We start from the raw sequence: 13,786 nt of genomic DNA on the forward strand, positions 1-13,786 counted from the left end.
TGGCCTTCAACTGCTTATTTCATACCGAAACTCTAAATTAGCTCAGTTTGGCTTTGTATGGATGAAGTGGTTGACCAAAATTTACCAGTAATCTCTATTTTGTCCTTTTTGTCTATTTATTCCTGCATTTTCCACCAAATTGTTGACTTGCAGTGAAAGTTTTTTTTATATACCAGTCAAGAGTGAGATCTTGAAAGGGCACTCTTAAATTACAGAGTTTCTCTGCTTGCTTACAAACATCCAAGAAAATCAGAAAAGATCATGTGTGTCCAGGGAAACATTATAATTAAATAAAAAAAATAAAAAATGTAGACTTTGCAACTGTCCCATTGAGGACACAAACATTTGTGATCATTTATCTTTTCCCAAGTCAGTCTATTTTAACATCACAATTTTTTTTATATATTCTACATTTTATTTTATTTTAAATTAATATTTAGGTTTTATTTTAATATTAGGAATTTTGTTTTGTCTGTGTGTTTCCATTTTTATTTATATATTTTTTTACGTCTCTATAATTCAGTGTTTAGTTTTGGTTATTTTAACAACGTAAAGAAATGAGAAATGTTGCCTTGGGAACTAGATTATATAAAATAAATTCTATATCAGTTTGTTTTATTTTTTTCCAAGTAATGAAAATGTTTTAGGGAATTTCATGGAATCATTTCGTGTGACATAACTGAACCAACTACGTATTTAATCTAGAAATATTCATTTATCTGTTCTGTTCAGAGAACTGCGAAATTAAATTGTTGAAATATTAGGCCTACCTTAAAGTCTTGGATACGTCAATTAAATATTTGACATCTAAAGAGGTTCAGCTGACAAAACAGTTTGGGAAGCCCTGGTTTAAACAGCAAGCGATTGTCTTGACTAAACATTTTGAATGATTAACATAATAAGCTTCCAGTGTGAGCCAAGAACATAAAGCAACGTTCATAAACATACTCTCTGCACATTAGACACGCCATATATATCCTTCCTCAGCAATTAAACGCCCAGTGCTGTGTTTATGTTTTGACTGTTAGCTTGGCTACTATTTCACCTAAATATATGTATATGTTTTTTATAGTGAACACTCAGGCGTGTTGAGGATTGGTTTATGAGTAGGGTCTCCTCTGGTTTCTGAGGACCGTCTTCCCTAAAATCCTCTCAATGTGCTGAGACCATCATACTTCGCTTTATTTTTATTGCCTCTCAACTGGAGTCCCAGTCGTCTACTGGTGCTCGTGGTGCGAAAAGCGCACTAAAACCCTTACCTTGTAGAATTAGAGTAACAATCAGATCTCCGTCTGCTATCCAGTGTGAAAATCAAGGTTTAACCACCTGAAATTACCTTTGGCTCTTTATTTAGCGAGCGCTACTGTGCCTGCTTGTTTCTTAATGGCGAGAAAACCATCCAAGCATGATGTCAGCTCATTAGTCGAGCATGAGCCCAAACAAACCTGTGATTATATCCATCTTCATCGAACAGCGCTGTCCTTCATGCTGGAAACACTCGAGAGAACAAGCCGTGTCCATTACGCCTTCAAATGGGGATAAAATTGCCCCTTGGCTCATTTGGCTCCACATGCCAAGCTAATTCGTTGCATGTGGGGGTTTTTTCTAGGTTAATTTGTTTTCGTATCTTGTGCGACAGGCAGAAAATCTGCGACTTATCACAAGCGCTTGGGCACAAATGGTTGTGCAGAGTCAACATTTGTGCCGTTGACCATTTCAAAGCAGTTTTGTACCCTTGACCCTCCTAAAACGCACTCAATCACTTGACAGCTCAGACGTATTACCCCAAACATCTCACACCCCTGTAGAGTCGTAACACTTGTCATCTTGCTAATCGACACAGTTACACTGCTTCGCTCAAACGCACACACCTGTACCAATAGATGTTGTTGTGGAATAAGCTTTGATTAGGCTACACACAGGGCCAGATTGAATGTGAAATCTGTATGACTGACTGCTATTGTGCAAGTGATGAAATCATGACATCATGCTTGGATGGTTTTCGCACCATTAACAAACAAGAAGGCACGGTAGTGCTCGCTAAATAAAGAGCCAAAGGTAATTTCAGGTTGTTAACCTTTGATTTTCACATTGGATTAAAGACAGGGATCGGATTGTTGGTCTTTAAAGACCTTTAAACTAAATTTTCTAAAAATGAGTCTTAAAAGGAATGAATTTCAGTAAAGACAGTAAAAAAAAGTAGTTTTCTGTGTGGAAAGAACTTTCTCTGCTCGTCTTTTGTTGTCATTTCTAATTAAAGGCATATGAGACAACACAGGCGTCAGATACTTTTACTCATTCATGTGCATTTGAAATCACTCAAACTTGTTTCATAGCAAATTATATGCACAGTTTAGAGAGAAGATTGATTAATTTTGTTGTGTAGTCAAATTTTAAACGGCACAGATTTCTATGACATAGATCAGATACTGCGACTTTTTAGTCATGCAAAAAAGAGTTTGTCTCACAAATCTGATTTGTTGTATTTAACTCGCAATTGTGTGGGGAAAAAAGTCAGGCTTATTTCCACATCAGAATTATAACAATAAAAAGTTAATTGCTACTTTTTTAATCTCACAGTTAATAATTGTGAGATATGAATTCAAAATCGCAACTCAGATTTGTGAAAGAGAAAATAAATTCTGAATTGCGAAATGTTATGATCGATTTTCTGGGAAAAAAAATGTAGTATGGCAAGAAAAGTCTTAATTGCACAGAAAAAAAAACGGAGAATTGCGACATATAAATTAAAAATTGCAATGAAAGAATTTCAAGTTAATATTATAATAAGAAATCTGAATTATGAAAAAGTCAAAATTAGCTTTTTTTAAGCTTAGATTTCAAGCAACATACAAGTATTGAGTTTAAAAGATTTTAGACAGTCCTTTCCCTGCTAAATTGTTTAGACTACCGAAAATCTAAATGTATTTGAATCCAGTATCCCAAATTGATTCCTCTTGTTTTCTGCCAGCGTCTTCCAGTACACCGGCTAATTGATAGTATAAATTCATTACATGTGAGTAGTTTAGCTTTTGCTCTGGGTATATCTTTTAGTTTTTCTGATTGTCATGATGAATTAAGTGTGATGAGCTGCATTCTTACAGGCCCAAAGCTGCCGGCCACAAATCCCAACAGCTGTCAGCTGATTTACGCAATTCCCACCACAGTCCCTTCAGACTAACTGCTATAAAGTCACATCTACCTTATCCGCCGCATGTGGGACGTCCAGCTGGAAGCACTGAGTGCTGATCTGTGTATGGTTATAAAAATCAGGCACAAATGTACAACAATTAGAAGCCGATCTTTTGGAACGGCCTGCAGAGCTGTGTTTACGTGGCATGTCATTAACACGCTTTTTCCCAGCGGAGGAATGACTGCATGCAACATTACATGGATTAGCGTTAATGAAATTTGTATGTTGTGGACATGATGATGTTTCGCTGCGGTGTAGCTGTTGTATTTAGACTAAATAGTTTTGGGATGATCACGCTCACAGCTGCGTGGCTAAACTGTAAGATTACTGAGAATTACGCCAGTTCTTGAGATGCATAAATTAGTTGGCGTGGTGTTTTTTGGTTTTTAAGTTTCAAATTATTGTTATTATTATTTTATTTTATTCAATTAAGTGTTAATGCAAGTTTTCCCTTTAGTTAAAGTATTAATCCGCCTCCTTTTACTGTCCCAGTAATTCATTTTTTAAAGCAGTTTCAGCACTGATGAAGTTCTTTCTCAAGAGTTTGAATCCTTTCGTTTCTTCAGAGGATTCAAAGTTTATTTGATGATTGACAGGTGCTTCTAGTAACCTCTATGACTGAGAGAAAACAAGCTAAGAAAAAGTTAAAATCCAAGATTTGGGGGTAATATAGCATAACACGACATTTACCAGCCATTTTTTGGAGGCCTGACATTTTTGACCAGGAACACCATAAGTAGGTTTAAGTACTATGTGATAAAAGTATCAAGCATTTTTGGAGGGAAAATCATCTCCAGATCTTAATCACCAAGACAAAATATTCAGCTTGAAATTATTTAGTTGATAATGTGACTTTATTTATTCATCAGGGTTTGGTTAGATAAAAAAAGCATGCAATAAAGGCCATGGATGTGGGTGAAGAGCATATTAATGTACAGTAACAACAAAATACTATAAAAAATAATATTAATGATTTTCCACTACATTAATGTAATTTATTCTTTATCAATTTACTGGAGCAGCACTGAATAACACTTGTTTTTTAATGTATATTTAATAAGAATGTAATTTGTCTTTCTGAACTGGCAGATTTTAGTTCACTTGTTTTTACATATTAAGATTAAATATAAGTTTTAAAAAATCAAAATAAACTTTCTTCTTTTTGCATTCGCAGCCAATGAGCTCGCTGCTCACTATTCAAATACTCGGCTAGTACTTCCTGTAGCAGTTTCAGCACATTTCAGAAACCCTTCCTCTTCCCCAGCTCCACCTATATAGATCTATGAGGTAATTTTATATGTTATGTGTGCAACAGTAGTGTTTCTTACATGCAGCATGTCTGTGGATGTATTGGCAGAAGTAAGTAGCAATCTTAGTAATGTATGACACATAAATTGTTTGTTTATGTGGATCCCATTAGCTTCCATAAAAGTTTGGGGTCCACAAATTGGCTGAATATCCCTTTAAAGGTTTGAAATGGACTAGATATACACGTGACTCTATCCATTGTCTGTTTTACTCATCACCTTCTGTTTTCTCTCGCTTTTTTTCATTTTCACTTTCTCGTCAATCAGTTTTCCTCTGACTGCTGACCATTGTGTCAGGTATATGTTGTGGTCTGGAATGGACGTTTGGCAGAGCTCAGTCCTCTTGGATCAGAGCTTGTGTCCATTTATCTGCAGCAGGGGAGCTGTGTCCGGTCCTGGGCCGGCACCTTTATTGGATTGATTTATGATTATAGGCCAGGGGCTTGCCAAGCAGAGCTGCCCCTGCTTGGAAAGTTTGTTTATTTATTATGTTTTAGTGGTGATGTGAAAACCAGCGGCGGCGTAATGAGCTACTTCAGAGGTCACTCAGATGCTTTAGTGTGGAAAAACTGCCTCGTCGTTTCGATCTGGTGTGGTTTTGAGTGATGGTTTTAGATGTATGATGCCACATGAGAAGGTCATTATCTGTGGGTAAGATCACTGGTGGTGTCAAGTATCTTAAAGTAACTTTCAGGAAATTCAGGAAATCTTAAAGATAATTCCTGCATTTAAACACAGATAACTGATCAAAACTTGATCGTCTGGATTAGTGATTTCTGTCAAAACTCTGGCATTGCAGTTAAAGCTGTTCTAAAAATGTTTTATGTTTTTAATGTTTTAAATGCCTTTTTTTATATAAATATTTTAACAGGCAGTATATACATGATACTTTACTTGCAATTTTGCCATCATAAAAGGACAACAACAAAAAAAACTAATTGGTGGCTGCTTTTAGCATTCAAACGTTTTAGATCTGTTATGATCTTTTTGAAAGAAAACTGTTTTGCTCAATAAGGCTTCATTTATTTGATCTATTATTTGAGCAAAATCCCCAGAGATAAATCAACTCTCCTCGGTGTACATATTGTCCCAATCTACAGAGTGTTAAAGTACAGTAACAATGAAGCAGAGTTCAAGTTTATGGGATAATTAAGCAATTAATCATTTGAAGAGTGAGCATTAGTAAAGAAAACCTGTTGTTAACAATGTTGAAGATGAACAAGCACTGTTCAGGCTTTTAGACATAAAATGCATCACATAATCCTCAACAGAGGAAACTTTGTGTCAGTGTTACTTTAACACTCTGTAGATTGGGATAATATGTACTCTGAGCAGAGTTGGGGATTTTGGGGATTTTGCTGTATAAAATATAGTAAAATCAGTAATACTGTGAAATATTATTACCATTTTTAAATAAGTGTTTCCTATGTGAATATATAGCAAAACTGAAATGTATATATTGTAATCCTTTGAAAACCTCTCCCTAGCCAAAGGGTTTAATGCCAAATCTTTCTTTCTTCCATCTTTTATGAGAAACCAGTGAAAGCACTCTAAACTGCCTAGCAACAACATAGCAACATTCTAAGAACTCTCTAAACACCTTAGCAACTAATCCGTAAATCCAAAAAAAGGTGTGTTATGGATGCTTGAGTCAAATTAAACACTCATGTCATTAAATAGACTGTCTGAGAAAAAGAACTTTAACTAGAACAATATGGTTCTTCTCGATCCATTTGGTCTGAGAAATGTGTTTGTGACTCATCTGATAAGATTGTGAGTGTTTACATGGAGATGTAACCACTACATCATATCCTCTGCCGTCCAAACATGTCTCTTCATCGCTCTCTCTCTCTCTGTCCTCATCGGGATGTTCGCAGGGACTCTGTCTTGGTATGTGATGCGAGATGAGCCGATAATTACACATGAAGATGATAATGCGTTCTGAAAGGAGCTCATGCTTTAAAATCATCCATAAAATTGGCTCACTTAAGATAATTGGCCAGAGAATAACATGATGTCCCTTCTGTCCGCTTTTGCTTAGATTGCAGTGGAGCGTTTGTCCAATTCACCATCCCAGAATCCACCGGCACAGTTGGGATTTATATGCATTTATGAAGCAATCGAATGCAGGACTTCTTCATATGTGCTGTAGTCTCCCCTAAAGTTGTGTGTGTTTCGTAGTTTTACTTCCAAAACAGGGTTCAAAATGAACAAATTGTTCCTTTTTTGTAGGTTTGCCCTCAACAGAAAAACCCTTAAAGGTGTATCTTAATACCTTAATGTAATAAAATGTGCCCTTGATTGGTAGAGAAGGTACGAAGGTGTACACTACCACATTTGTATTTATTTTCAAACAATATTCACACAGAAATTGTTAGTAGATTGCACTAATAATTATAAAGAAACAGCAAGTAAAATAGTTTTCTTGTACGCTCTACTGCCATAATGTTTTAATTACAACTTCACAAGCTTTTTATTCAAGTACCTCTTTTACTAGTAAATTTAAACTTTTAGTAAATTATAATTATTTATTTTAATTTGACGTGTTATATAATTCATTAATTATTAGCATTAGTTTGCAATACCTGCCCTATATATTTCACATTTTTGTAATTTGAGCAGTGTTTATCTGACACAGTACAATGAGGATTATTATATATAAATATTTGTTCTATTTTACAACAACTGTGTAAAAGCGGTATTCCCAATTCCCATTTTTGTCAGCTAAATCTCTTTTACATAAAATATTTATTTAAAGTCCCCTTAAAGGGATAGTTCACCCAAAAATTAAACTTTGATGTTTATCTGCTTACCCTCAGGGCATCCAAGATGTAGGGGACTTTGTTTCTTCAGTAGAACACAACCCAAGATTTTTAACTCAAACCGTTGCAGTCTGTCAGTTTTATAATGGATGTTATTGGAATCGCTGCTAAAACATACAATAAAACAAAACAAAAAACATATACAAACAAATCCAAATTAAACCCTGCGGCTCGCGACGATACATTGATGTGTAAATACACAAAATCTTCTTCTTGCTTTACGGTGGATTGCTGACTTATAAGTGCATTACTGCCACCTATTCCAAATTGTGTTTTGCCCAACTCTTCCACACTACATTTCCTGTGCTAATGTTCATGTTTTAAGATGCTTCAGAGCTTATGAATTATCAAAACTTTCTATCGGTGGTTTATGTATTTTAGTGTTAGATTGCTTCATGCATGTGGTTAGAACTGCCAGTTTTTACTGATGATTAATTTGTATGCAAATAATTACGATTACCAATTTGAGCATTTCAGTTTGTGACTATTTAGATGTCACATGCATGCATGAGTAAGCATAAAAAAATTGTCCCAAGTATATTATGAGGCTTAGAGTAAAGATGAACAATCCAGAGAGAGCCTGCATTGCAAGCCAGACTTGAAGTACATCATTTTTCAAACATAGTAACTTGTGCAGACATGTAGCTATAAAACACTTCAGACAAAAGGCCGTTTCTCACAGCTGAGAAACAACACTGGATGAACAAAACCAGAGCTCGTTGCATGTGCTTGTGTTGAACGATCAGCCTTGGAAGCGAATCACAACTTTGTGAACTTTGCTTCAGCACGTTTTCACAGTCTCTTTGGGCACACGTCTCTGATTGTGTAATAGGAACAGCACATAATGCAGAGCTGTGCTGTCCAAGGTGAATGTTGCAATAGAAGAAAAAGGAACGATGATGTTCTCTTCGATCCGTCAGGTTTTCACCATGTGCTTTGAGACACTGTTATGTAAGATGCCACACTGCTGCCTTTTAAGGGCACTAGAGAGCTTCACCCTGATCCTGTTCGGTCTGAACACCTTCATCAAGTTTTTACTGGACAAGCAAAAGATGACCTTAAAGTAAACACACATCCCATGCAGAAGACAAGCAGTAAACTTCTGTTCAATGTTTTTTAGTTGCTTGTGCAGCTAACATTGCCTGTACCTTCCCACAACCTTCATCAGGTGCTGTCAAGCTGAGTTTCCGTCTTTATATTTAGCTCAAGCGTTTTAGTGAATCTCACGAAACCTGCTGATAACACCCTGAAATAGAAAATGATGTGTTGCAAGAGTTTCATGACTGTGTGCATGGATACAGGCAGACTTTGGTAATCCAATGGCAGAGATGCTGATTGTCGTGTTGAGCACTGATGTCATTGTGTGGATGAAGCCATGGAGTGACTCAGATTTCGTCAAGGCTGGTCGTCCAGCAGTGTGTGTGACTGAACTGGAGATGTGTTCACAACTGATCTACTTCAGTCATGTTTCTGGAGTTATATTGCTATATTTGGACAAAAGCGAAGCAGTTAGGTTCATATATATTTAGTTACAGGCACTATTTTTATTAGCTGCTGACCAAACCATATCCAAGTTACAATTATGCAATGAATATAGGCTTATATGTACACCCCACCCCCACTTTCAAGGGACCGTAAGTAATTGGACAGTTGACTCAAAAGCTGTTTCATGGACATGCGTGGGCTATTATTTTGTTATTTCTGCTTCAGTTAAACAGGTAAAAGGTCTGGAGTTGATTCTAAACGTGCTATTTGCATTAGGAAGCTGTTGCTGTGAACCCACTTCATGTATTCTGGATCTCTCCATGCACGTGAAACAGACTATTGTTAGGCTTCAAAATCAAAACAAATCCACCAGAGAGATAGCAGGGACATCAGTCGTGGCCGAATTAACAGTTTGGTACATTCTGAGAAAAAAGAACGCACTGGTGAGCTCAGCAACATAAAAACACCTGGACGTCAACGGTAGTGGATGATCGGAGGATCCTCTCCATGGTAAAGAAAAACCCTTTCACAACATCCAGGCAAGAGAAGAACACTCTCCAGGAGGTAAACGTCTCTGTCAAAGTCTACAATCAAGAGAAGGCTTCACCAGAGCAAATACCACAAACAAGGGTAGATTAGACTTTGCCAAAAAAACATCTAAAAAATCCAGAGCACTTCTGGAAATGCATTCTTTGGATGGCTGAGATTAAGCTGAACCAGAATGACGGGAAGAAAAAAGTATGGACAAGGTTTTGAACAGCCCATGATCCGAAGCACACAACATCATCTGAGAAACATTGAGCAGTGTGATGCATGAGTGTGCATGGCTTCCAGTGGCACTTGGTTACTGGTGTTTAGTGATGATGAGTGAATTCTGAAGAGTAAAGAGATATACTCTATGCCCAGATTCAGTCAAAAGTTAATTGGCCGGTGCATCATAGTACAAATGGACGATGACCAAAAACATACAGCAAAATCAATCCAGGAGTTTTTAAAGGTAATAAAATGGATTATTCTATAATAAGTCAATCTCCTGATCTCAACCTGTTTGAGCTGTATTTCACTCGCTGAAGACAAAACTAAAATAGAAAGAGCCACAAACAAATCGGAAGTCAGCTGTAGCAAAAGCCTAGCAAAGCATCAGCCCAACTCAATGCTTTATTATCACCTTTCTACTGTCCTATCACATTAAAAAACATTAAAACGCCCATAAAAAAAAAAAGTATGTCTTTACTCCGGCTATTGTTGCTTATGTCTGTAATTATCATTTTATTCATGGTAAAACATCACCTCTTGTGGTCTCTGGCTGAAATGAACTCAGGGTTTAATATAATCTTTTATGCAGTGCTACTGCTATGGTCCATTTATTTAAATCTGTGTTTTGTTTACAGCACAGAAACACATGATTCTTTAGATGAACATCTCCATCTGTTTTGCTGAGGACCAGCAGCCTGCAGCAGTTTATCCAGAGCACCATAAATAGGCTGATGTATTAAACTACCTTTTTGGTCATTTGCTCAAATAATGCTCTTCTAATCACTAGCAGGGCACCACTATTTGACTGTATAGTTACGAGCGGGATTTTTGCCTTGCTTTATATATTAGTCTGATTTATGCTTTTATTAGATTGTGAGGACTTCCTTTCTCAGTTTAAATCCAGCCATGTGGTTTTCATTAAAACATTTATTTGCTAAAGTACCAGCCACTTTTTCCTTCTGCATGAATCAGTAGAGAAAATAAACTTTCCTTTTGTTTAATCTCATCTAAGAATGTCCAAAGAAAACTGTTTTACTCTTCCTAGACATTATATTTACACAAAGGCTATTTACAAATGTAGGTCCAAAAATAAGCTTGCAACATTTGATAGCTGAGAAAATTAGTCCCCTTCTATATATGTAATTAGATATATTGCTATATATTTAGATGGGTAGGTAAGTAGGTTGGTTAGTTGGTTCATTTGTTGGTTGATTCTTTGGTTTGTTGGAACTTGGTTCTTTTGTTGGTGGTTTGGTTTGTTGGTTGTCAGTTGGTTGGATTGTTCATTGATTGGTTGGTTTGTTGGTTAATCGACGGCCCGTCATTTTATTCATTTGTTTGTTCATTCATCGGTTGGTTGGTTTGTAGGTTAATCCGTTGGTTCTTTAGTTGGTAGGTTGGTTGATTGATTTTTTTTTTTATTTTTTTTTTGGTTGACTGGTTGATTCATTGGTTTGTTTGTTGGTTGGTTCGTTGGTTTGTTTGTTGGTTGGTTCATTGGTTTGTTTGTTGGTTCGTTGGTTTGTTGGTTGGTTGGTTGGTTGGTTGGTTGGTTGGTTGGTTGGTTGGTTGGTTGGTTTGTTGGTTGGTTGGTTCGTTGGTTGGTTTGTTGGTTGGTTTGTTGGTTGGTTGGTTGGTTGGTTGGTTGGTTTGTTGGTTGGTTCGTTGGTTCGTTGGTTTGTTTGTTGGTTGGTTCATTGGTTGGTTGGTTGGTTGGTTTGTTGGTTGGTTCATTGGTTTGTTTGTTGGTTGGTTCATTGGTTGATTCATTGATTGTTTCACTCGGTTGGTTGGTTGGTTGGTTGGTTGATTTATTTGTTGGTTGCTTGTTTCATTGGTTGGTACCAAGCAATTTGCTGGAGCAAACCAATGAACCCAACCAATGCGGTGTTCAATGCAATAATTTATAAATGAAATTTATTTTTTATTTATTTATTATCGTTTAATTAATTTGTTTATTTTGTTGTATTTGTTTATGAATTTATTTATTTTATAGAGCCAAGCTACTTTTTGTCTGAACAATAGGTGTATGCTGGCATACTATAAGAGACAGCACTTTGTCGTGGGGGTCCCAGCCCTGTGCGGGTGTATATTACTGAAAACCATCTGATAGTTTGCAGGAGGCCATGCCATCTCCTCCACAGTGATGCCACATGCTTTATGTTGCCTCACACATCTGCTCTGACTCTCCAGAGACCTCAGCTGTTCTGGTGGAAACTGCTTTTCATTTTTTCCACAGCTGAACTGCTGCAGTCACTCCAGTGGTTCTGAAAGAGGATCACTGAACACGTCTGAAGACCTTTCACTCTCAATCAGTCTTTCATTTGTCTCAGCTTGTCTTTGGAGTTTAATTCAGATTATGGATTGTATTTAGCTGCATGTGTTTTAGTTCATAATGGAAGTTAAACTAATTAAAGTTTATAAAGAGTTATTTACTCAAATGTATAATTTTTCATAATATGCTCACCTGCGTGTTATCACGGTCCTGTGCTATTTTCCTTCCTCTATGAAATGTAAAACTAGATGTAAGATTTATGCCACATAAAAAACATGTTTTTGTGAATCATAGTTATGGAAAATTCATAGAGGAAAAAGTCTTTATTGTGAGATAAAAAAAGTGTCAAAATTATGTGATACTAAGTCATAATTGTGAGTTAAACAGACAAAATTATAAAATAATAAATTGAAATTAAGAGATTTAAAAAATCATGATTATTACATGAAAATTGTGATAAAACATGAATTTTTTTATAAAACTATTTATCATAAGACAAAATTCCAATATTATGAGATACTAAATCCTAATTTTGAATAATATTTTTTGAATAATATGTCATTATTATGACATAAAACTAAAATATGAGAAGAAAAGCTAATTATGAGATATGAGTCATAGTTACCAGATATAACATTGAAATTAAAGATAAAAAGTCATAAATATGAGATAAAAAAGATTAGATACACAGTCCTAATTATGCAATACTTAGTCGAAAATCTAGAGATTAAAAGTCATTGTAACAAAGTATTTAATTATTAGACAAAAGTTGAACAGTCAAAATGATAAATAAGTAATAAAACTAAAACTAAATTCTAAAACTAATTTCTATAATTTTGATTTTCTCTATGACTATAATTATCTTCCATGCAAATAGATGGTGGATGATTCATAGTGTTAGACTAATTTTACTGTACTTTTTGGACTATCCAGCTCAGGCTTTTTGTCTAACTTCCCGTTTTGTGTTCCACACGAGAAAGAAAATCAAATATAGATTTGGAGCAATATGAAGGATCTGTACACTTTTTTTGGTTTGGATTGATTGATGAAGAGATTGTTCAGTGTGTACTGAGTTCTGCAGTGTACTTTAGTAATATGCCATCATCACAAACACACCCCGATGTTAAAGATACACATGGGAAATGTTAATTACCCAAGCAGGACTGCCTCAGATCTTCTTGTCTCATCAGATACTTATGTAGAAATCAAATAGAAGATTAGAAAGATCTAATTGTGAATGCTGTGCAGATGTGTAATTTCTGCCTCGCCTCTAAATCAAGATGCATTCTGGGATAAATTAAGGCCAATAGTGTCCACTTGTTCCTGCAGTACATGCCTGGTTCTTGTTAGTCAGTATTTATAATGTGTATCACAGCTTGACTGAGGTAATAAACTCTAACGGTGCATGGAGGTGCTTTATCTCTTTCTGAGACGAAATACAGCTTTACATGTTGATACATCACCCCGTGTCATTATATTATTGCTAAATTTCCATATCAATAAATCCATAAATAGCATGCATACTTCTAGTCCATCTCACTTCCATTTCTCACACACAGGGATCTATCTGCTGGACATGATTTACATCGACTCGGCCTATCCTGCATCTGACAGCATCATTGAGACCCAGCAGAGAACCAATCAGATGAACAACATCCTGCGGGTGATCTCTGACCTCCAGATGTCCTGCACATACGGTCAGTGCGAAGGATATTTAGTCGTGAAATCTGTAGGGAGATTTCGGATCCACGTGAATATATACATGCACACATCTGACTCTCGACATCCTCCTCACAGATCACCTCGTGACTCTCCCACATGTGCAGAAGTACTTGATGTCTGTTCACTACATCGAGGAGCTTCAGAAGTTTGTGGAAGATGACAATTTCAAGTAAGTAGGTCTCAATGGTAAAATGCAAAGGGACTGTATTTACAGCAGAGCTCCTTC

General features: G+C 36.2%; 1 protein-coding gene across 4 annotated transcripts in view; it reads left to right on the plus strand.

The window, feature by feature from the left end:
* Positions 1–13,786, plus strand: part of LOC113068017 (ras-specific guanine nucleotide-releasing factor RalGPS1) — a 125,593-nt gene that overhangs the window by 85,061 nt on the left and 26,746 nt on the right. For all 4 annotated transcript variants that reach the window (XM_026240569.1, XM_026240572.1, XM_026240570.1 and 1 more), the window contains exons 9-10: positions 13,398–13,535; positions 13,636–13,729. In XM_026240569.1, the coding sequence (XP_026096354.1) occupies positions 13,398–13,535; positions 13,636–13,729 (232 nt within the window). The remainder of the gene's footprint in view (positions 1–13,397; positions 13,536–13,635; positions 13,730–13,786) is intronic.

This window comes from Carassius auratus, linkage group LG30F (genome assembly GCF_003368295.1).
Source record: "Carassius auratus strain Wakin linkage group LG30F, ASM336829v1, whole genome shotgun sequence".
NCBI lineage: Eukaryota > Metazoa > Chordata > Actinopteri > Cypriniformes > Cyprinidae > Carassius > Carassius auratus.